General features: G+C 38.2%; 1 protein-coding gene across 1 annotated transcript in view; it reads right to left on the bottom strand.

Annotated features, from left to right (window-relative positions):
- Window positions 1-24685: 24685 nt before the first annotated feature.
- The window catches only part of ABCA13 (ATP-binding cassette, sub-family A (ABC1), member 13), a 207582-nt gene continuing 206352 nt past the window's right edge, over window positions 24686-25915 (bottom strand). The window contains exon 62 of the mRNA XM_009883803.1: window positions 24686-25044. Coding sequence (XP_009882105.1) covers window positions 24958-25044 — 87 coding nt within the window. The 3' untranslated portion in view covers window positions 24686-24957. The remainder of the gene's footprint in view (window positions 25045-25915) is intronic.

The following is a 25915-nucleotide window of genomic DNA, read 5'->3' as shown; positions in this document are numbered from 1 at the left end:
AAAATATCTCTTTTCCTCTTCTTTTTTGTTTCCCTCATTCTTGCAAGAACATACTAAAAGAGGGGAAAAAATCCTAAATCTTTCAAAGGACTGAAACTGGTTGAAATAATTTCTAATTCCCTGTTTGCTACAAAGTTTACCCAAAATTGAATGAAAACATGGACAAACACATTTCCTTCAGTAAGGAACCAGTATAGGAGCCTAACTATCCAAACCTCCCTATATTAGCAAGAGACAGATAAAGCTTCATGGGCTGAATCATTCTTGGGATGTGCTTATCTCTTTGTACTGATTGCAAGCCACTCTAAGGTGACCATGCTTCTAACTCAAGTTTTGCGGCTAAGTGTGTCAAATTAGATTAGATGAATCTGAGCCAGAGTAAGGAAAGATGTCAAGTTCTTTAATATCACCAGATTAGTACATAGTCAAGAGGCAGGTAGAAATCCATATCAAATGTCTCTGATGCGTGTGGTCATGTGGAGCACAGGCTCTACTCCTGGCAACAAGCATCCTCTTTGTCAAGTGATTTAAAGCTGTACCAGTTGTGGAACATGACAGCACGTACAGGATACAATTGTTATTATTTTCTGAGCACTAAAGATTGCACATAACTCCTTGATTATATAGCGAAGAAAGCACCCCTTCTTAGGAATTGTGTTGGCATACACTTTAAATCTAACTTTAAATAACATGTGAGAATCAAATATAGGCAACAGGGAAAAAAGAAAATACACAACAAAAAGGAAGGATTACTTTATCAGTCAACAAGACAAAGCAGTTATTTACCTTGTTCGTGTGTCTGCCTTTTTCTTTTACATTAGGATATGCAGTCTCAAATTAATTATTTAAGGACTGCAGATTTCAATAAAACAAAAAAGACAGAAAATCTAAAAGTGTGTGATACTTTCAATACTGCTGCTGAAGGTACCTGGAAGGGCAGGCCAGGTTCTGCTAAGTTCAAAATTCCCTAGACTGAGTTTCAAGACACAGCTATAACCTCAACTATTGTGTGCTTAAGGCAGACACAGCTATGATAAAAAAAATATCCCTAGTGTTCTTTATGATTAGTTCCTAATGCATTCCACTTTATATGAACTTCAATTCAAAGAGTAGCTGGGTAAAGCAGCTACCAGGGCAAGACATCATTCTTTATTATTGTTTATCCTATGGGTTCTGTCTAAAAAACCAACCAAACAAAAAATTTTGTCTTCAGTCTTAAACTATGATTAACTCAGAAAGGCTTTTTATTAACAAACCCATTTCTAGTTTATGGATCTGACCTGTTTCCACTGAAATAACTGCTAAAACACTCGCTTACTTGAAACGTGCAGTATCTTGCCCTTCATAGGAACACAAACACCAGCCAGTTTCACTGACCCTGTGAAAGATCAGCCTCAATTTCCAAAGGCCCAGTTTCCCTTTTCTTATTAGAGGGACACATTTATGTGCACACAAATAAGAAGGTGACTTGGAACAGTCAGCATGGATTTACCAAGCGTAAATGATGCCTGACCAGCCTGGTTGCCATCTATGATAAAATGACTGGAGCTGTGGAGGAGAAAAGAACAATGAATGTCATTTACCCCAACTTTAGCAAGATTAAAAACACACAGAATTCTCCCACTGTAGTCTTTTATCCAAGTTAGTATATTATGGTCTGGATGGCTGAACAAGTAGATGGGTAAAAAATTGTTTGGATGATCAGGCTTGGAGGGCCGCATTGAATGGATCATACACTGCCTGAAGGCCCAGAACAAGTGGAATATACAGGAATTTATCCTGGAACCTGTTGTGTTTCACATCTTTCTTAATGACATAGAGGAGACAACAGAGTACACTCTCATCAGGTTCCTAGATGACACCAAATTGGAGACACCAGCCGAAATGTTCGAAGACAGGGCTGCCATTAAGAGGGGCTGAGAGAGCCTGGAGGACTGGGCCAACAGGAACACCCTGCAATTCAACAGGGACAGATGCCCAGCCGCACACCAGGGAAAGAAGATGCTCTGCAATGGCACAGCCTGGAGATGAGCTTGCTGGAGAGCAGCTCTCTGGAAAAGACCCTGGGTATCAGGGCAGACAGCAAGCTGCAAGCGAGACAGAATCATGCCCTGGCAGTAAACATACATACAACATCCTGGGCTGTATGAACAGCAGCATAGCCAGGAGATAACTGAAAGGGATTATACCCCTCATTAGTCCACATCCAGATACTTCATCCAGTTTTGGTGCCCTCACTCAATACAGGAAAGGCATTGATAAACTGAAGTGTGTTCAGGGGGGAGCCACTGAGATGGTTGGGAGCTGGAGCACTTGCCCTTTCAGGAGAGGCTCAGGGACCAGGGCTTGTTCATTATGGGGAAGAGATAGCTTCAGTGAGGGGGGTACCTGATAGCAGTCCCCCAGTATCTACAGGGAGGTCATCCAGGAAACAAAGCCAGGCTCTTTATGGCAACGGATACTGCAAGGAAGAGACACATCAACCATAAATTTAAATAAGAGAGGTTCAGACTGTATATAAGGAAAAGCTTTTTCACCATGAGGACACTCTGGCATTAAAACAAGTAGCCCAGAAAGGCTGTTCAGCCTCCATCCCTGGAGGTTTTCAAGTCCTGACCAAAAAAGTCTTAAGTAACCTGGCCTGACCTAGCTGGCTCTGCTTTGATCAGGAGATTGGGCTAGAGATGTCCTGAGGCCTTTTCCAACCCAAATTAGATACTGAAATATGAATGCAGAAAAACAAGAATGTGAAACAGGGAGAACTGCATGTTAAAACAAAGTGAACCTGGAGCAGTGAAAATGTAACCAGGAAGGCATTTACCAGACATTCTTTCAAAGTCAGGCATACAAGTCTCATCTTCGCAGGCCATGTTTCAAAGTTTTCTTTCTTGCACACATGAAAGGCTTCCCCCTCCCAAACCTTCCTTCTTCTATCACCAGGGATGCACCCTTGACAGTCAGAGGATTATAGTGAATTTAGCAGCTGTGATTCTTACTGACATTGAGTCCTCTTACCGATATGCACAAATCAGTAATTTTACCACAAGCTAAGTCTCTCATTATAGTAGGAACTGTCTTTCCAAATATTTCATGACACAATCCCTTAGTAACTATTCTACGAGATCCCTGCCTAGGATAGGCCACTAATCGATTAAACACAAAGCTACTATAAGACAAAAGAGCTTTAAGGCATTAGACCTGAACAGCACTTCCAAAATTTACCTTATTGAGGTTCGATCTCTGTTAGCCTGATTCACACATGCAAGTGCTAAATTGTGGTCACAGAGGAACCCTCTTTTAATTCCTCAGAGCTTGGCTATGCAACCATAAAACCATTTTCAATGTAGGAGATACATGTGGAGCTGGACTGTGCTGGAGCCAATGAAGGTTCCAAGCAAAGGGAAGACCCTGAGCGTCTTCCCTGCTCATGTCTAACACACACTGGAGGACAGACAGGCAATGCTATCATATTTAATCTAGGAAAGACTCATGCAGCATCAAGTTTCATAGAATTGCCCTGACTGCTGTCTCTTTTAAAATGCTTTGTTCATATATAACAGCAATTACCCTCTTGAAAATGACATGAGAGAGTGCCTCCATGCCTGTCAGTATGGGTATTTTTCAGAGTGAACAGAAAATTATCCTTTTCTTAGTGAGCATGTCCCATCATGGAAGCAAGATACACGAAAAACACTTTGACAGGCATAGCAACTTGATATCTTGCGTGTATCTTCATGTTAGTGGGTCTTTATTTGGTATCATCCTGTGTTTTCCCTTTGATGTGCTGAGATGGTTTCATTTTTAATATTTCAAAAGCTTATTTTTCCTTCTCAAACGACTTCCATATACAAACTTCTATGAGGCAACACAATATTCTGTTTACTATACAAACAGATAACTTAAATTGAAATCATACTTCTATGTAATGGCTCAACCCAAAAAGCTCTTTCAAGCTCCCACTACACCTTTCTTCAATTCTTCCCTCGATATTTCAGTTATTCTGTCTTGAAATTAAAAACAATAAAACCCTCTTATAAAAGGTAGAATCGCACTTCTAAGTTTTTTTTATGATAACAACAAAAAATACACTCTTTTAAAAGTAGAATTGTTCATTTAATCATCTCTGAGATCGGGGTGCTTTCTTTGTTACATGTTACAGTACTGTTCACTCAGTTTTTCCATAACTGTTTTCAGTATCTTATTCTTCACAAAGATTTTATAGATGTGGCAAAAAACCTCCAAAACATATGCAGTTAAACAGTCTCACAGAGGCCAACTAGCTGTTGCAAAATGAAAAATAATGGGGGATATCCACACCATACCCTTTGAGTAAGTAACTTTGATGCAGTTCATAATACAAGATCTGTATATTTGGAGAAAAGAGGTAGGTGCCTCGGTGGATTATGTAGGTACTCAGAATATTTCAGTTGGAGGCCAATGAAGTCATCTGTATATCTCCAAAATATCAAAGAAGTGTTTCAAAACACTGCTAATCCCAGGAAGGCCTTTCCTTCCAAGCCATGTCTAGATGTGAGGATGACCATTCTAGGAAATGAGGGTCATGAAAATAAATGAACATCTTATGTCCTTTGTGCATCTAATTCACATGTGAAGCCACAACACAGAATGTCATCCATAATATTGCAAATGAATTAACTGAGGGGTCAATGTATCTTTACAAACTTGATGGAGAAGCTCTTTTAAAACTAATTTATTTATTTATCTTTAAGCTCCAAAACTCTAAGCACGGGCAAGGAAAATTAAGTAAAAGAAATTCATTTCCACTGCTCCTATGTAAACCTAAATTCTTCATACCATCTACCTGTTGCTGACTAAACGCACCAAAACCATTAACCATGCAAATCCATAACAGCAATAGTAGCAAGCCAGACAAAGCTTTCGGATGAAGAGCGAGTCAGCTGGTCTTCTAACCTGGGCACTCCCTGGCACTGTACCCTTTTTAAGGTTGACCAATATCCTGGCATATATTTAATGTCTTCAGAATGTGATCCTGGTCATCATCATCAGGGAGGGACTCTCAAACTCAGCACTCCATCCCATCTGAAAAGTCTTTTCTGGGCATGGTCTGTAGGCAGTAAGTTGGCTCATAAGCATGCACTTGATCATCAAATATCAAGGTGCTCAGTTTAGCTTCAATAAATCCCACATTTAATTTTAGCAGATGCATATGCATTGCTACCAGTCAGCTAGGAAACACAAGGGTTTCAGGTCTCCCCTGACACACTGGGTTCTGGGTCTGATTGCCATTTCCCCTTCAGTTATTCACAGACTTTCATGTAACTGATCCCGCTCTTGCTAGAATAACTGGAGAGGGGAGAGGGGAGGCCAGTGGGAACTCTAATTTTATTTAGTAAACTACTGAAATAAAACTGATTACATGGTTTCACTTCCTAATGGAGGTGTCTCCACTACAAACTGGTAAAAACAGGCATGAAGTCGCAGTCTAAGAGCACTGATGTGACTTTAAGCTATCTGCAACCATCAATACTGTATCACTTCCTCTCTGTAAATTTACAAAAGACATTCTTTTTCTGTCATGGCCAGACTGCTAATCTGTTGAATGCAAGACAAACTTTTACCTTCAAATAACTATAAACTCATGGTTCCAGGCATCTCTTCTTTATTGAGAAAACCATTTTTTACATTTATGCATGAAGTTAATTAGAAAAAATCTGACACTCTGGGTTGTCATTTTTGTTTACAATCATTAAAGAAGACTCAAATTTTGAAGCTTTTCACTGATGGTTAAATGTTATGTCATGTCATGGAAACCTGATGAAGCTGAGGAACTTTGTGATGAACATTAACAGATCAAAGGTATTGGCAATTATCTTTAGCAGAAGTGGGGAAAAAATACTAACGGTTCTGCTATAACTGCAAATTTTTCTTTAGTAAAAACACTTCTTCAGACTATGCCTTCTTTGATGCCAAAAACAGTTCAGGAAAAATTGCTAGTTGCCTTTTATTGTCAAGGGAATTGGTACACATTGTTTACAGAATGTTTATCAACGCTCCCATTATATAGTGTACCGTCACGAGAGAGAGAAAATACAAAATATAATATACATTACTAGCAATTTTGAGAGGTTTTGTTGGTACTAGGTAAATAATAGTCTATTACAAAACAGCAAAAAACACCAACCCTGTAATGTATCGAAATCCCTGTCTACGGTTAGAAGACTTCATAGCTATAGGAAAAACACAGCACCCAGACCTGACTCGCCCAGAGGTCCAGCTGTGGTGGCAGAGCTATTCTTTGTTCAGCTGAAATACCTCACCCCCACCTTGCAGAAGCTACATCAATAGCAGCTGCTTTTCACTGGGGTATGTGCATCTGCATTTGGGGCCTTGAACATCTCAGATGGAGCTTCACATCCTCATTCAGCTTGGGCTTCACGCCTTCACTCCAACTGGGCATGCTGGCAGAGCTTACTGTTAAAAACATAGTCTAAGACACCTGAAGTATGAGGCAAATAAAGCCGAAGCTTGACTATTTTTATAATGAATAGTGCAAATCTGCAGTGATGGATGGCACAGCATCTGAAAACCAAGGTAGTTCCACAATTTAAATTTTGGGTATTGCACAGGGAGAAGGCACTCTCTAATGCTTTATGAACAGCGTAAACACTGCAGCACACGTTATTCTGGGACTGGCACACATGAGGACCGTATTTTATTTCCATGGGCTGAGCCAACCAGAAAGGGCTCCGCATTTCAAATGAGAAGCAGTGCTGTCTCTCCAGGGTGCTGTGTGCTGAACATGTTAGCCTCTCGCTCACTTCCATTTACTCCCTTCATATGTCAAACTGGGGCAGCAAAAGAAAGTAATATTTTTAAAGGACATACCCAACTATTGTCTCAAACATCAAAAGAGAGCACATAGAATACTTATCTTGTTAAAGAGAAGGTCTTCCTTAGGTAAAAAGCTATCCATTTCCCAGCTTGTCATAGACAACTGCTAGAGGAAGGAAGCACTTCTGATGTCAAATATTCAAGCAGAACTAAGGTAATCCAGCCTATATACCTACCTACATATGTATAAAAGAAATCAGGAGATATTCCTTTCTCTTGCATTAACTCAAAAGAAGGGTCACTGGGCTGCATCTTTGAAGTCTGTGGAAAAAATTTATTCAATATCATATGGAGATAAAAAGGCTGAGCATGTACTTTTTTCGATCGTAGATGAATTGCCTGATTTTAATAAGTGCTAAACACCTGCAGCTTTTATACAAGTGGAGAGTGTGAAGGCTGAATTTTCGTGGGGGAAAAATAGGCTAAACTCCTCTTTCTGAAAGCCTTTGACAATACTTGTGTAATTATCAAAACAGCAGCGTATCTGGAATGTCAATAAGATGAGCTAAAACATTACCCATTTTTAAGACATGGCATTCACTTAATCATTGCTCTGTAAGTGTAAGTATATAAAAGGATTACACAAAACCAGAAGTAATTTACCCAATAGATCCACCTCACTTAAAGCTTCTATGGCTCTTTATCATAAGTAGGGAAGCAATAAATTGAGGGCATGTGACCATGCCAACTTTCCCACTTTCCATGACTTTCAATAAACAGAAATTCTTCCTTCTCACAACTGTTATTTTCAGAGTTTTCCAATCTTCAACATTATATAAATGTAGAATTACTCCAGAGTTAGCAACTGCTACGAGTTCATACCAGGATATTTGAAAACTCTTCTATTTTTCTTTTTTAATCAGAACATCTGAAAGTAAAATGTGGTTCTTTTTCCTTCTATGAGAAATAGATAATTAAAAAAAATCCTGCACTTATGAAAAATATATTTAATTAAAATTATAATGAAAATGCATGAAGAAAATGTATTCTCTGGCTTTGAAAAAAGAATGACAGTCTGTAAGTACATTCAAGTAGGGAGTCCTTCATTATTACCCTGGATAATTTACAACTATTGAGACCTATTTCATCTAAGGCTTCTTGTCCAATGATTTCAATCACTTCATTTGGAAAACTGCGGGGAAGGTAAGATCTGTTTTATAGAAAAAAGTATACAGTGTACAAGTACTTCCAGAGGCTGCCCTCCTAGAATAGTTGGAATCCCGGAAACCCTCAGAAAACAGAAAGGAAACAAAAAAAATCTTCGAAATGAAAATTCTTATCATTTTAGCTGCATCAAGACTGTGAAAGGAAGGCAGACAGCAGAGAAAAGATAGGTATATCAAAGGTGCTAAAAAAATAAACCAGCTGAAATGTTAGACACATTCAGAGTCAAGGTTAAGCTCGTACTTTGAACACAGAAGGAAACTAATGGTTGAGAGAGCTCACCTGACAGCACGGCTGACCCTCCACTCTAAGCACTGGACGCTCAGGTGGCTTCTTTTTCCTATGATCTGCTCTGACTTAACAAACAGCTGTGGGCTTCGTGCAAAAGTTGAGATTTCACCTTCAGGAAGCCAGATCAGATGATCAGAACAGTCTTGAAACAGCCCATAGCCTGCGAACCTGTGACTACTAGTAGTGGCCTGCATAACTGAAGGGAGTTGGACTTCAGAAGGGGACAGAGGATTGGAGTTGTCTCCAGAGTCTTGAATCCATCTAGGCAAGCATCCAAACATGAACTTTAAATCTTTCTCATAAGGAGAAACATTTTAAGCACATGTTAAACTTCAAGTATGCATTGAACTTTCTTGTTCTCAATGAGATTTAAGTATTATAGTTAAATATCTTTTTCAGTGTTGTCTTCAGGAAGAATATTTTCCTAGATTGGGATCTGTAGTGACTAAGTTAATCGTAAAGAGCGGTATTGTACTGTTAGATTACATGGGGGAGGAATATGCTTCAGTACAAAACTTTCACTATGTAATAGCAGTAGTGGTTGTGGCCTTACCTTCTTAGTCAAACACCTACACTTCAAGAATACTTCAAGCCTTGAGTCAGGCTACAAAAGCCTTCCTGACACCTCCCACAGATACCTCAGACCTGACTTTGAAATAAAGTTTTGTTTCGATAAATAAGGATACTTAGGAATAAATATTTAAAGTGCTATTAGAAGAAAGTGCTAAAGGATGTCCAGTGGAAGGGCATGCACCAGGCCAAGGAAGAGTCCTGCAGAGAGAATTGCCAGCTCAGGGGAAGAACTCTGCAGGGTTGATCCCATCACTGTGGCAGCTCTCACACTGCCGCAGGGCTCACTAAACACATGCCTGGACCTTGCTCAGCATATCGCTGCTTCACCACATCGTGGGGTGGGCTACAGTAAAATCCGAGGACAGAGTCTTGCTAGCACTCTCCTTGTTATCATCCTGGGAAATACACCTAAGACGGATAAGTATGCTGCAAGTAAGTAAGTGAGAATCTTCTGTCTTATAATCATGTTGTTATATTAGCTGTTCATAGCAATAGTGGAAAAATATTGGATGACTAAGTAGTTTTGGAAAAATGTAGGTAATTTAGAGACAATAGCTACAAGCTTATAAAACACAGGGGATTTATGAATAGGAACGGAAGATCAAACTTATGTGCATTTCAAATACTGTCTTTATTCTCACATCAGTGGAAATGAAAGAAATTTCTTGGTTTCAGTGGAATTACTGAAGTCACCAAACCTCCTTACCAACAGCTACTGAGAAATTTGAGAGGTAACTGCAAACTTAGGCAACCGAGGCCAATCAACAACTGGTGTAAAGTGGCTTACTTTTGCTTACTGTAACAATAGCAGCAAAGAAAGCTGAGGTGTAACAAAGATATCAACACATATAGTCAAGAAAAAAACTCAAGCTTACACAAAGGGTTAGCACTTTTTTTTTCATTATTTTTAAGGGAGAATTTAATTGCAAGGCAGAAGTTATTACAACAGAGCTACAATGAGTGCACAAATATCGAAGACAAATGTACTATCTGCTTGCAGCAAGGAACTATTAAAGAGAGTTCCACATCTCACTACACACTGGTTTTGGTGCTACCATGAGTCCTGTGGGCGAGAACTGGCATTGCTGACATGTTGTGGTCATATATATGCTGTCATTGCTGCCATATTGTTGCTATATTTAGCAGAAGTATTGCCAAGGGCAAGGCTGATACAGTCAGCATAGAAGTCTTGGTGTGGCTACTCCTGTGCAAATCAGATGAGGGGAAAAAAGCATGCAGAGAGTTTCTTCCCACTTCTGCCTTAGAAGAAGCAACCGTGTATGGGAATTTGTCCTACCTCCTGCTGCCGGTACTGTAAAGTCAAACCAAAGCATCTCTCGGCAAGCTGGGAGAGACAGAAGTCCAGCTCTCTGTACTGGGTACCACCTGCTACACGCGCTCTGCGTCTCATGGTATTCCTGTGGCAAGGACTGCAGCCACCTGCCTGTCCCCAGATCCCCCACAGGCCTTAGGAGTAGGTATAACCTCTTCATTTATCCAAAGCAGCGCTTTAAGATTTCTAGCAATATAGAGGAAAACAGGAAAGAGAACACTTAAATTTATTTACTGTCACGATGATTGTGTTGGCACATGAAAAACAGGCTTTTTTCAGTAAGGTAGAGTTGCATTTACAATTAATTGTACTGGCAGAGTTGTTCACAAATCCCAGCAGGAGTCAGCCAGTAACATCCAACACATTGAGATGAGAATATTTCCCCAAATGTCTTTGACTTTTCAAGGCTACCACAGATTGTTATTTAAAAGAACATGCAAGTGGGCTAATCCACTTAGGTAAAACATCTGTTTATAGGCACAAGGTCAGTTCAGTGTGAATAATTATAATGAAACACTATGCTCACCAGAATTTATTATCGTATTCTAGAAATGGTTAATATTAATATGAGTGGGCAAGGGGAACACTAGAGAAAATATTCTGTCATCCGCAGTAGCCTCTTAGTGCATACCATTAATTTTTTTTTCTTAGTGCAGAAAGATTTAGGTCAGGAAATATTGTTCTTGGGAAACAACTAGCTCATTTGCAAATCCTCCTTGGAATGCACATGCTCTTGGCAGGTTAACATTTGCCTAAAGGGGTCTCTGATGAGGAGAAACAAGGACTTTGGTTTCCATCACAGCCAGTCCATTAGCATTAGCCTAGATGAACACACACTCAGCATTCAGAGACATGAAAACAAAAGTGTCCCCTCAAAACAATAAACAAAGGCAGGGGGACAGGAGGGAGAGAATGCTGGTAGGATTTCCGAGGGAAGTACCAGGGGTGGTAAGGAAAAAGACCAACCAAAAAGCCCCAAACAAATGAACAAAAAACATGCAAGAGATCACTTTGGTTTGGCGTTTAGGATTTTGTGGTTTGTTTTTGTTTGTTTGTTTCTTTGTTTTTTAAATGATATAATAGCCTTTGCTTTAATTACCTGCCTGGTATGGCAAACTTACTCTCAGAGGATTCAACCTCCAAGGAAGCAGCTGCTCTTTGAAGAGCTTTACCTTCTTACTCCCTCTAGTGTTCCGAGAAATCATGCACAGTTTTACCTATCTCTCACCAGAACATTTTTCTCATTATTTCCTTTCCCATCACATCCAACCAAAGTGACTTGATAGGAAAGGACCAAGAAGGCCTTTATTATGCCAATAATTTGAAATGTAAACCTTCACCTGACATGCCAGTAAGTAATCTGAACTGTTGTAAGGTCCTTTACATTGCTCAAATTAGTATGTCTTATCTTTTGCGGACAAAGCAATGTTTGGACTTGAGAAATGAAGTACAAATACATGCATTTCTACAGCTGCTTTTAAACACACTTTTTAATTAGACATTGGTGTCATAGACCCAAGTTGTGATCATCAATTAGACTTTCCTATAACCTAAGAAAAACTGTATCTGCATGTTGTACTTTGTTACTTGCGTTGTGGTAGAAATGCATAAAACTAGCTACTATCAGCTTCAAGAAACAAGTTTCTAAGCTTAAAGGAAAAGCAAACCTCTACTAGCTGTCATCATTAACACTTATAGCCTGCTATAGATGATGGTATTCCTGAATAATGAACACCTGAACTGCTTGATTATGTATGAGAAGCAGTACTGCTACACTTGCACAGGACAACAAGCAGCAAATTCATATTATTCCCAAAACAGATTCATATTATTCCCCAAACACCACTGCTACAACCTTTTAAAGGTTCACCTTTATCTTTAAAAAGAAAAGTTGCAAAGCTAAGATCCAAAACATGAACACAGCATGACACACCAGGTGCTTGTAACTCCAAACTACCTAAACCAGTGCTGTTCCCAGGCACCTCGGTGGAACAAGCTAAAGTCTGAAACATCGAACTAGTAAGACAAGACCATGCTAATTAGCTTCCTGATGAGTAGGAGTACTTACAATAAAAGCATCTACAGAATCTACTGTGGAAAATATTTTCTGTGATCAAAACATGGGCAGAACCTAGAAAATTAGCACTTGTAGTTTGTCCAGTCTGACTTGTGCCAGTGACAAGCTGGAAGCATCCCCAGGGCAATAAAACATGAAGGGACCAAAGCCTTTTCTGCTGCATCAGCACAATCCTCCTGCCACTGTCTAAATTTGAGATGGAGAAGAGCAGAGCCCTTTCTTTTCATAGTTTTCAAATACATTTTTAAAAGCTATTTTTGATACACACAGGAACATCTTGGATCAGAAAGATATAAAATAAAACCTTTTTGTGTTTTTACTACGTCTACAAATTACCGTATGAAACTTGTCATAGACAATGATGGTCTTAACATATAAATATTATTTCAAGTTCCCATTTCTAATTGAATGTCATATTCTTTATTGATATATCAGAGGGCAACAGTTTTCACTTGCGTACTTCAATTTCAATTCTATTTCCTTCACCACGATAAGTGCCTCAGTCTTGTAAGGCAGATTTAAGCCAACTGCTATGTAGAAGGAAAAACTGAAAGATAGTGATGAATACTGGAGAAAGCTTTAGCTTCATGCCTAATACTGAATCACTGACACAGTGATAGATTCTTTTGATACACAGATGCACCTTTTGAGAAATAAACTCAAAACATTTTAAAGGGCCCACATAAAGCTGCCGTAACAAACAGGGTCATATTCCTTTCTTTATAAAATCAATTCAGTGTGAATCAAGAAAATGAATCATCCTTATTTCTTTCCAGTCTTTAATGTTTCTGGCTGCTTATGGTTTGGTTTCAGATCAAAGCAAGATAAAAGTGAATTAAAGATTGTTCTAATCTGTTATTCATATCTGAGTAGAAATAGATTTCCTTTTACCTACTGTGTAATATTTCATATATTTTGTTTTATTGTGTTTTGGTAAAAAAAACAGGATACAATATGTTTGTGGAAAATGAAGTTTTGTTTAAATTTAGTAAATACTTTATCTGCACTGACAAGGTAAAAACACATAAAATCTCTATACAGATAAGTGAATGAACTAGAGCAATCATGAATATATCTATTACCAAAATAAGTGTTTATGTTTATTTGATCAAATTTGTAGGGTAAAATGCATAAAGTTTTCAAAGGCACCTAAAAATTAATTTTCAGAGTAATTTTCATCTGGTAGACTGGGAAAAAAAAAAAAAAAAAGAGGCCTAACACTTTTTAAAAAGATCTTCTATTTTGTTTGAAAAACTTCACTACCAAAAATACCTTATTCATCCACATCTGCTCCCAATCTTCTACTTTCCCACATGGAAAATGAAAATCAAAAACCAATGAATCCTACATAAAACAAAACATCCCCCTATCCAGCAGGGGGGCAGAGGGGAGAAAAGAGAAAAGAAAAAAAAAAAATGAAGGGGGAAAAACAAGCAAAAAAACCCACAAGAATGGCTTGTATATTACTGGTTTCTTATCAAAGAACATTTGTTATTCTTTGTAAAAGATAACTGAAAATGCTTTTAAGTAGATGAATTTCTACAATTGCAGACCAGATGACCCTAAAAAAGAACATATTACAATGTACAGAAAGTCCATATAAGGATTGTTCCTTTCCCCAAACCAAAAATAGGGAAAAAACACTGTCACGTCTGGAGCAGTCACAGTCCTGCCTTTGCGATGCTGCTAGCTAACATAGCTGCTTTCTGCTGGAAGAAACTGCATGAAAGAACAGGTCCTTGGTCTCTTCACACTCACCAGTCCACCACCATTGTTTTCAGACTTTTCTCCGTTTTACACTAGTTTAGTGGCTCTTCTCAGCAGGTGGTGTCCTTTTGAGATGGCTCTTGCCATCAGACCTTGCTGTCATAATATCATTAAGACTTGGACTGCTACACTCCCTCTGGGCTCCATTAAAGCCAAAGGGCCACCATACAAACATAATATTTGCTTTTATGTCACTGTATATTACTGTGATCTAAATCAGTGTCATAACTATTTTGTACGTTGCGTAGCAACAGAGGCAGAAACTGCAGCAACTGGGGTCACCTGCAGCGTTTTCTACATTTCTTCATTTCCCGTTCAGTTCAGAAGGAAAGGACCGACCTGAGGACACCAGTCAGACTGGTAATTGCAGCCCCACCTATTCTGGCCTCAGAAGATTCAAACCTTGAACAGAAGCAATTAACTCTACAGTAGATTTTCCAGCTCTGCTCAAATCCACTGACAAAGCCCTAAAACCTGTCCATAACTTTTGAGACACTTTTGGGGCTCTTGATTGTGTCAATAAGGACCTTTCCATGACACAGGCACATTTTTCACTGCTTCCTAAGTCACATCAAGAAAAACTAGTAGTCAAACGGACATCTTTCCCCAGCCTGTGAAATCAACTAAAGCTCTAATTCTTAGAGCAATGAATGAAAATTAGCTGCCAAAAGCCCTCCATAACTTCTGCAATTATTGAAGAATCATGTTCAAATTCCAGCACTTAGGTCTGGTAAGGCACATAGGCAATGCACATGAGAGTCATACAGCAAAAAGAACTCTGACTCTCACCCTTGAATCTTGAATGTTGGCTCAAATAGACTCAAAATTTGGTTTCTGTGAATTTTATCTAATGTTTCTAAACAGTTGCTGCTCTTGTGAACTCAGCTACTAGAAAACATTCTCTAATAAATGGACCTCCACACATAATTTTTGGAAATAGTGCAGAAACATTAGTGTTTTCTTTCAGGCCTTCCTAGGCAAGGTGTTTTTTCACCTACTGATGCACCCTCTGATGGAAGACTCTAAGAGTAAGTGTGAGAACCGGTACCAGGCAGAATAGATGAGATGCCAATGTCTTTGAGGACTCTGAGAGCAGCAAATTTATTTAGAGAAAATGCTCTAATGATTCAGCAGAAGTGAAACAGAGTAATGATCTGCAGAAAAAGTTCCAGCTTTTCAGTATTCCCTACAAAGACAATTTAGGGGAAGTTTTTCACATCCAAGATCCCGTAACCAGTATAGTGAGCAAAAGGCAAAGCAGCTGTCAAGGGAAACAGATGCTGAGGCTGTTTCAGCTGTGGTGTACTTAAAGACACCTGTAACACATAGTACCAAAAAACCATGAAGTGAGGTGCAGCTTGACAGCAGAGAGGTAAAAACCAGAGGCTGCAAACATTGATTGATAAAAGCCTAATAAAAGAATAATAATCTTGAGCAAAGTCCTAGCAAATGCAACCTTGGTGCAGACAAAATCTTATCCTTCCTGAAAAACTTGGGGCAGTTTTCTCTGCTACATCTATATATGTGCAGTCACAGGTATTTATAAGAGAGGAAGGCTCACAGCAAGAAGTTTTCCAATTCTTCCCATGGCTCCTGTCTTGAAGTGTTTAAAAAGAGGGCTCTTCCTGATTTCTAGAGATATGCACCCTTCAGGCACAGAATAACATTAGATATCTGCTGTCAGACTCCGTCCCTGAGCTCAGGCACGTAGCAGACGCCTGGTGTTTCTGGTACTCTCACCTGAAGGTGTGACGCACAGAAGTCAAAGAAAGGAGAAAGTGCACAGAGGATGGGGAAAATCCAAGCTGAATCAATTTAGTGAACAAGTTCAAAGCCATGCTACTCTCGTTCTTTACCCTCTCTAACCTTTCTTTTCTAACACCGTTGTTGAGAATCTGCCTGAGAGAACCCATGTTTTATTGTTTTCGTGTAGCTAATCCAGTGAACTGTAATTGCAAATGAATAATTGAGGGCTTGTTAGTGTTTGGAGAAATTGAATGTCACTGGTCTTTTGCCCTTTATTCCTTTCCATTACACCTTTTTGTATAATAAAACTGTAGCCTCTAGACAGCTTTTAATAATAGCTGCGTAGTCAGTTCTTTTCCAAACACTGGATCAAATTTCTTCCTCCTCTTAAGGCCAAAAGTCACCTCCCTGCCTTCTTATCTGCAGCCACAGCTTCATTAGAAGATGAATTTAAGATTGAGATAAAATGCTGTGTAACATGTAAAATTTTTTACATTTTAAATCTAAACTAATTGTAAACAGAAGATACATATGGGAATAAATCCAATTCATGATCATATGAGCAGGATCGAAGGAATAGGGTGTGAGGGGAGCAAGTGAGTAAAAAATGATGTAATTTTATGTGAACAGGAAAATAATAGGATCGTAGGATGGTTTGGGTTGGAAGGGACCTTAAAGACCATCTAGTTCCAACCCCCCCTGCCATGGGCAGGGACACCTCCCACCAGACCAGCTCACACAAAGCCTCATCCAACCTCACCTTGAACACCTCCAGGGATGGGGCACCCATAACTTCTCTGGGCAACATGTTCCAGTGTCTCACCGCCCTCACAGAAAAGAATTTCTTCTAATCTATATCTACTCTCTTTCAGTTTAAAGCTGTTACCCCTCATCTTATTACTACACACCCTGAGATACAGAGGGCCATCTTACCTGTAGGCCCCCTTTTGGTACTGCAAAGCTGAAGCTGCTATAAGGTCTCCCTGGAGCCTTCTCTTCTCCAGGCTGAACAGCCCTAACTCTCTCAGCCTGTCCTCATAGGATAGGTGCTCCAGCCCTCGGATCATTTCTGTGGCCCTCCTCTGGATCCATTCCAACAGGTCCATGTCTTCCCTGTGCTGAGGACTCCAGAGCTGGATGCAGTACTCCAGGTGGAGTGTCTCACCAGAGTGGAGTAGAGGGGCAGAATCACCTCCCTGACCTACGAGCCACGCTTCTTTTGATGCAGCCCAGGATGCAGTTGGCTTTCTGGGCTGCAAGTGCGTATTGTCAGCTCATATTCAGTTTTTCATGCACTAATACCCCAAGTCCTTCTCCTCAGGGCTGATCTCAATCCACTCATCCCCCAGCCTGTATCCATGTTTGGGATTGCCTCAATTCAGCTGCAAGACCTTGCACTCAGCCTTGTTGAACTTCATGAGGTTTGCACAGGCCCACCTCTTAAGCCTGTCCAGGTCCCTCTGCATGGCAACCCTCTGCTCTAGAGTATCAAGCACACCACTCCACTTGGTGTCATCAAAATGCATAGTAGCTGGGTTTTTTTCTTCAATATGTCTTCTTGAAAGTTCAAGCCAACTTCTACTTTTGTGGAACAATAGGCAAGGTAAGTTATTTTGCTAATAGCTTGCCAGGTCCTGACTGAACTGTTATGGGACCACAGTGAATTAAGTTCTTGAGCAAACAAAATTTGACTCTAATTTTCCATAGCAATGAGTTTGGTAACAAAAAGCAGCACAAGAAATAACAAAGAATACATAGGGTCAAGCTCTAAAAGATGCTGATGTAACCCAATTCCCACTGAAGGTCAAGTCCTGGTTCTCTGTCGCTTCACACTTACCCAGTAATACATAATTCTGCCATCCTGATGTGCCAGTGTTTCATCCCATATTTTTTATCAGGCAATAGGATGTTAAAAATGAAACAAAAAACCAAAGGCCCTAGAAATGGGCAAGATTGTAGGTGATCAACACAATACCAGCCAAGTTCATACATAGTAAGCAACCTTCCAAATGGGAAATAAACTTGGCCTAGCAGTGTCAATAGACATTAACAAGAATAATACCGTATTCTGTCAGGTTTCTTTTCCACTGATATTAAATATTTTCTTTGTTATCTTATGAAAGTCCTATCCTCCCTCCACAAAATATTTTAGACTACTTCTCTCTTACTCCTCTCGCTCTGAGAAAGACACCACCACTGGCAGGCTGCCTCCAACGTTCCTCCACTTCAATCTTACAGCAACACAAATTCTGACTCAGAAAACTTTTTTCTTTCACTCTATTCTCTCTTTCCTCTCATACTCTTTGTCTTTTGGTATGGCTGCATACATGGGCTAATTTTGAAGATCTGGCCAATGGATAAGACTCTGCCTTATTTTCAGATCCACTGAGCTACACAGCCTTTCTCTATTTAGTCCTAAAAACAGTGAAACCTGTCTGATGTGACCAATGGACTTAAAAAATCCAGATACTTACTAGCTGGCCATCTGTAAACTCAATAACAAGATTGCACATTTGTTTTACTAATCTTGAAAAAAAAATTTTTTCTAATTTTGCCATTATCTTCCTTTGCAACCTCAGACAAGCAACTTAGTCATTCCATGCTTACCTTCTTGTTTTATAAGACTATTTTGACTATTTATACTAAAAGTCTTTGAAATCATGGACTGTCATGCCTTCAGGACACATCCGACAACTGGATTGCAGTCTTCATTGTCCAATTTTATCTACCACAATTTGCTTGAAATAAGAACACATTGTTGTATAAAATGTCTGCCATCACTTTCTCCATTTGATCTAGCTAACACTTCTTCGGCATAACAAAAGAGTAGATATGAAGGAATTAAAAAAAAAAAATCTGTAAGGCATTTTTGGCATATGGTTGCACTGGATTTGAAACTAGCTTTGGAAGATATTTATTTGTTTGACTGTGATACTTGAAGCTATGCTGTAGAGTAATATCTTTTTCTCCAATAAAGAGTTCATAACAGGGAAAAAGGATCAAGTTTCTTTGGGCTAGTCTGTTGGTTTCCTCTAAAAGCAAAAATCAGATAACTGAAAAGTCAAAGCAACTGTTTTATAGCACTTTTCATCTAGGTGCTAGAAAGTCTTGCAAAAAATGTGTTTTTCTAACCAAACATTTTGGCTAGAACTCACTTCTTATATGTTGTTTTGCATTCCTCATTATATAAAGTGGCCATGAGGCTCAAGATTACATACTCATCCAGCAGCACTCCTTCACTCCTCCCATCCTTCAGCAACCACAGAGTTCTTGTGCTATTTTGATTATTACTTAGCCTGGCATTGGGACAAGTCCAACTTCAAATTCATGAACAATATTAAATTATAAATTATATTTAACTGTCAGAGTTCTTAAGTTTTGGAAATTAAAAGATGGAAATAGTTATGTTTTTCTTACAATTAGCATCAACAATAGAAATAGCTTGGGTAATTTTCTGAACTGTAGAATCAAATGTGTCCAAATGGATTAAAGATAAATCTATCCTTTTCACAATTAGAAAAATATAATTATGGACTTATTTATTTGCATCTAGATTTAGGATAGAAGTCTATATAGTATATACATACAATAACTCATAACCTCATAACACATTTCTGCGAACACAATTTTAAAAATTTTCTTTAAAACATTTTTATATGGAAATTCTTAAATTCCTGTTACCCAGTTGCTGAACATCTAGAAAATCTATTTCTAATTGCACAGATTGCAAAGATGATCTTGAAAATATAATATAATTTTGTGCATTAACTTTTTGTGCATTAACTTTCACTACCAGTTAATCTAAAATATGCAGTTAGTAAAAACGAGACTACTGAAATGGGAGCATAGGGTTGTCTCAGTGATCAGCATCTATACAGTCTCAGCTCTGGGTCATCAATAACCATTTTCAATGACTAGTTATTTAAAAGTGTCACTTCTAAGCACATAGTTAACTTTGGAAGGGGAAAAAAAAAACAACAACAACAACAACAAAACAACCCTTCAAAATGTTGTGCATGACCTTGATTCTTATCTTTCATATACTGAAGGTACTCTCTTCTCTAGATTCAACCTGTTTTGGATTCACATATTACCAACAGAATTATTCATAATAACAGGCTTCTAAGAAAACAATTTCAGGTTCTCTTTATTAGACAATTATCATTAGCTACAAAGTACTAGATGACTGCAGCTCCTCAGCTAGATCATTACATGCATATTCCATTTGATTCAGAATAAATGTCACACACTCCTTCACTTGAGTTCTCATATATAATTATTAAAATCTTAAGAACCAGCTCTGAGTAATATTAAAGAAAAAACCTCACAAACTTTCACATTTTGTAAAGTTTGAATCAAGTTTCAAAAGATTTAAGTCTGAAGGGACAATTGAGGTTTTTGCGGTGTCTAGTTATTGCATATAGTAAGATATGTAGATCAGGAACTGAGTGGTGTCAAAATGCTATACAGAATAAAGTTCGCAATTTCTCTATTTCAGCACAATTTAAAGGAAAAAAAAAAGTGTTTCTGTTACTTCTATTGAATTGTATGCAGTACACTTAATTACAAACTAGCATTTATTCCCTCAATATGAGAGTGGGAGGACTCCTGTTTGATCTTACCTTACATGGCAGCATGTTGGAGTATCCCCATTCTTTTCCTGCTGGGTACCTCATAGTCAGCTGAATCCCAAGACACTTCGGTAAATTGTCCATGGCATTCATCAGCAGCCTAACTGGTGGCACAATTATGTGTGTATGGTGTCCTATAACTGGAATAAATTAGTTGCACAAGGAAATTTCACATATTGACTTTATCATTTGCCTATATAGCTTATACTTCCTTTTTTTCTATTTGTACTTTGTGGGAAAGCAGATATGAACCTAAAGCAAATGTCTAAGCAAATGACATGCATAAACTTCTACAGCGCAGACGTCTCTAATTTTGGCTTTTACAGAGCCATTGTGACAGGAGCCAGAATTTACCCCAACATATATTTCCATGTAGCAACAGGCATGAGGGCACTGGTTAAACAATATTCACCACGATACCAAAATTTAATAAAGAAGAAATTTTTTTTTATTTCTTTCAGTGATCCATATCATTATTCAGCATGGAGATACTCAGCATGGAAATAGTCAACATATTTCATCTGTTAAAACATTCAGCAGTACCTTGCCTGTTGGTAGCAGCAGACTGTTGCCTCCTCTGCAGAACAAGATAGCTGTGATTTGTGCTTCGTACCCCCTGCCCGCCTTCATTGCACTTGCAGCATCAGTTTTATTTGTAATGTAAGTATCTAACACGCAACTCAGGAAGCATTTTCTCTTTAGGTGTTGTAAGATCCAGGAAAGCTGTCTGACCTAGTCAGCTCTCAATCACTTAAACCAAGATCTTTGCACCGCTAGCTTTGATCTCCCTATTCTTTAGAAAGAAAAATTGAAAGTGCTGACATAAAAAGATTAAATCACTTTAAACTGAATCAAAGAAACTGTCAGCTTTACTACTTACTAGGAAAAGACCAGGAAAACAATATTCTTACCTAAATTGGGTTTAGACTGATCTAGGAGTTGAGCAGTTCCAGCAAGTCAGATTCAACTCCCTAATTTATGAGATCTCAGACCCCAATGACTTGGATTTCGTGAGGACAAACAAGCTCAAAAAGTGCCCAAGTTCTCTGCTGAAAATCACATTGCACATCTTTCACTACCGTGGGGGAAATTTATCATCTTTGGTCATGAAAGAACCAATCCAGAGAAATAAGTTCTTTTCTTTTCAGGACAAAAATCTATACAGAAATGTAATATGTAGTAGGATTCAAAATGACAATTCATGAGTTTCGCTATCCTGTCCACTACTACCACCACCCCTCCACCTCCACTGAATTTGTGATCCTTTGGTTTAACGTTCAGACCTACAGTTTATTTTTGCCCACCTCATTCTATAATTGTATGAAAATTAAATTAGAGCCTGAAACAATCTGTTCTACGGTTGACAGAAGCCCTTCTTTTGGCTTAGATAGTGGAATAGTCCCTTAATAGCATGAAAATCATCTCTCCATTATTAGTGTTCAGAAGTTCAGAAATTCAGCTGATTTTTCTAATTTTGAGCTTAATTTTACTTTATTATTCAGGGTGAAGGGCACACTTTCATAGAGAAATTTCCAGTTGAAAAAGCATGAAGCTCCCCTAACGAATATCTCACAAGAGAAGTTATTGTTTAAAATTCTCAGCTGTCTTTGATTCAAAATCCAGAGGTGTTAGAAGAAGAGATATTTCTGTGTGATTTATGAATTCCAGGATTCATTCATCATTAATGTATAAACGACCTTTTTTGTCCAGCTTCCTAGTTTAGGAATTTATTTTTTAAAAAAATTCAAAAAACAAAAATCTTCAAAAGATTTCCTTGAAACTTACATACTTCAAGAATGCAGCAAGTCAAGGAGAGGAAAAATATCCTCTGAAACAGAATCCAGTACACTGGAACTCAATTAGATTTTGACCTTCTTCAGCCATAAAGGATTGGTAGACAGACATTGTTTGCTGCTTGCCTGAATTAAATTGGGTCTCCTGAGATGCATATGAACCAATTTAAAAAGAGAAAAACACTGTTAACTGAATTTACTCAACCATCAATCTGAAGTAAACCTTATTTACTGTATTCATCTGTTAAACTACTATAATCTTTCACATTTTAATCAGAAAAAATGACATTTAATTAGTGTTATACAGACAAACCCTGAATAAACTCCCCTATCTAAGCATTCAGCTAGGCCACTGTTTTTCAGTCTCACCACAGTGAGTCTTGTATGCTTTTATGCTTCCCTTGGTCTAAGTGAGCTGCAGGACTGTTTAATTAATTCAACTCCCTGGCACACTTCTGAAGCAGGAATAGGCACTCTTGTCACAGTTTCATACAAATGGGACCTTCTGGCTCAGCAGCGTTACACCCTGAGACCTGGCACCATCTCCTTTCCCAAATCCATCCTCTAAATTTCCTTGTGTGCAGTTCATTTTTTAAGGACTTGTGATGTTTGAGAGAGAGATATTAGTTTATAAAAACAAAACAAAAACAAAGAAAGCAAATCAATCATAAAGGCAGCAATTTACAGATCTAGACATGCCAATAGAGAAAGGAAAAAAAAGTCCTGTGCACGTGTTCTTGCCATACTTTCCCTTCTAGTTTTTCATTTGAGCAAAAGCTCTAGAAACGTTCTCCTGTTGAGTGGTTTCAGACTATGACTCAAAAATGCTTGGTGGTGTTTTGTACATTCAGTTTCTTTTACCCCAAGATCCTGAAATTAAGCAGGACACTTTCATGATAGCATACCCCTGTTTCTGCCCAAATTTCCTGCATTTGCCTTCTTTTTTTTTTCACCTCCACTACTTCTTGCACACTCTGCCTTGTAAGATCAGTCTTTTTTTTGTTCTGATTGGGGACCTTAGAAACTTTCCACTCCCAGAATCTTGCAGAAATTAAATATAACTGGTTTCACCTCAAACACAGCCATCCCATTGTGCCATGGCATTTCTACCAGGATGGTGATTGTTGGGGTTTAATGGCTCTTCAGTGCTTTGGATCTTGAGAAGCATCACAGAGTTCTGATATTATACAGCAGACTGTATGTACCAAACCATTCTAATGATAAAGCAGTTTCATAAGCTCACTCACTCTGATTCATACATACATGCAGACCAAGTCCGTGAATCTCCGCCTTTTTTTATTTTTCCAGTATTTAATTTCACCTTTATAGAAATAAGGAACCCGAATTATGACTTTAAAAACACATAGTGGGCCAAAACCACACCAACAAATCAAGCCTTAATAAACAGTCTTCTGAGTCAGCTTGGAAAGCCTAAAACACAAATATATATTTTTTAATATTTCATCACCGTACAGCAGGGAAATAGAGCAGCAGCTCTGCAAAATTGTCCCTTTAAAATCAAATTCTTCCATCTCAAAGTATACTTCCCCCGCATCTGCCAACACCAGAATTGTATTGCAGCAATTCACTTCTAAGTCACCGGTTCTACAATTTCAACTGTCAGACAACATAGTCCAATAAAAGAGGCATCAGCTACTTTTCACAGGAACCCCAAAGACTTGTTTTGGAAGAGGCATCAGTTTACTCCAAAATTTTTTCATAACTTTTTTTCTCCTCCCTCAATACACACGGAGATTTTATTCATTAAACGTTTACTTCTTTTATGCACGTATAGGCTGAAGGCTGTGGCATGGCCTTGTCTGAAGTATCTAGCATCATAATATACATTTATTGAACAGTTTATTGATCAATGTCTGAATGCTTATCTTATTATTTTTTAACATGCCCATTAAAGAGAATTTTGACATTCTTTTTGGAAAAAAAGAAAGAAAAAGATGAGAAAAAGGAAATTGATCTTTCAAAAGATACTTGAGAATTCCTCCAACAGCAACCTGCAGGCATAAGGGAAAAACTCATTGTCAAGTATGATTTATGAAACCTTGTTAAATTTACTTAAGATAACTGGGAGGCAGACTAGTACACTAATAACCTTTTTAACATAAAACCTTATGGAATATAGTGCATCCTTTATACAATAAAAAGGCTAATTTACCTTGTCACAACACAGAACTGAATTAATACAGAAGTCAAAAGGCTCTCAATTGTGCTATTAAATACAAATATTGGGTGATAGTCTAGCTATTGCTACTATTCAATGGTTTTATCTTGCACTGTCATGTAAAAATTAGATGTTAAGTGTGCATGCAACGAAGATTACTGTAGTCGAATGTAGATCCACCACAAAAAAAAATACTGTGACATTTCAGATAAGCTTTTTTCTTTTTTTCTTTTTTTTCTTTTTTTTTTACAAAGCTGCATTAATTAGGCCATTTATAATATAAATTTTCAGTTAATTAAGAAGCATTACTTTTTGGCAGATTTTTGGTCTGCAGGTAACCAGTTTCTTGGTTTACTGAGAACTGGTAGCATTCTTTCTGGCCTACAAATACAAACTCACTTCTGCTTCTACTGTTTGTTTCTCACGCACCAATTGTTAACAGCTAAGAAGTTTTTGCATGTAAAATGTGTGTATTTATACACAAACATACACACACATATATGCTGCTGAAGTTGTTTCCTATTCTGAGCCTAGACTGGCAGGTGGTCATGATGAACAGGAGATTCCTGTGAAGAATGAGAGACTCCTTGCTGTTGTGTAGCAAAATTAATGAATACCTGTAAGACATGAAAAAAGTAGGACTTTCAAAATAACAGGACTTGAACTGAAACTTTGGACACATAGCTTATGACATTTTTCAGTTGTTACCCTAAGCTTTTGTGACACAAAAATTAATAGATTATGTTGGGAGAACCCCCCTAGAGATATGTTTTTAAACTCTAGAAATAGTCCCTCTTCACCTCTCCAGCTAACACAGCAGTTGATGAATTATAAAAATGAGTTACTAACTTATGTATTAATATTATGTTTTACTGTTGCACAAGTTAGTGGGAAACAATTGTTTTAATTTGCTTTGAAATGACACACCTAAGGAACTTGAGCCCTCTGCTTCTGTCAATAACCACCACAGATGAGGGTCCAGATATTTCAAGGTGAAGTACACTTCTGAACACTGCAGAGTGATGATTCAACAACCGATGGACCTCCTTGGTTTTGGTTTGTTTGTTGTTTTTTTTTAACAGATCTTACTAAGGAAAGGTTTATTTGCTTTTTAACCACACAACTATTTGACAGGAAGGAACAGAAAGATGGCTAGTCTTGATTCAAATGATCATATTCATATGCAAACAAACTTGCGATGCATTATAAGGGTGTTTGTTATTCAGAACTATTTTCCTCTTTAAAACTGACACTCCATTAGTCAGAGAGAGGAAACAATGGTAGGTTACTGAGGTGATGAATCACCATGAATAATGGCGAGGAAGTAAGCTTGAGTGAATAATGCCTGAACAATCAACAGGCTGAAGTTACTTTATATTCAGTCATTCAGTGAATAGATCATTACAAGCAGTTAATAGATCAGTACAGATCAGAATATTTCATTAATGATTTGCACACGGAAAAAAAAAATAAGTTCACACCATCTAT

Source organism: Charadrius vociferus, unplaced genomic scaffold (genome assembly GCF_000708025.1).
Source record: "Charadrius vociferus isolate BGI_N301 unplaced genomic scaffold, ASM70802v2 scaffold103, whole genome shotgun sequence".
Lineage (NCBI taxonomy): Eukaryota > Metazoa > Chordata > Aves > Charadriiformes > Charadriidae > Charadrius > Charadrius vociferus.
Note: the sequence above shows the minus strand (reverse complement) of the source record. Positions and strands in the feature narration are given on the sequence as shown.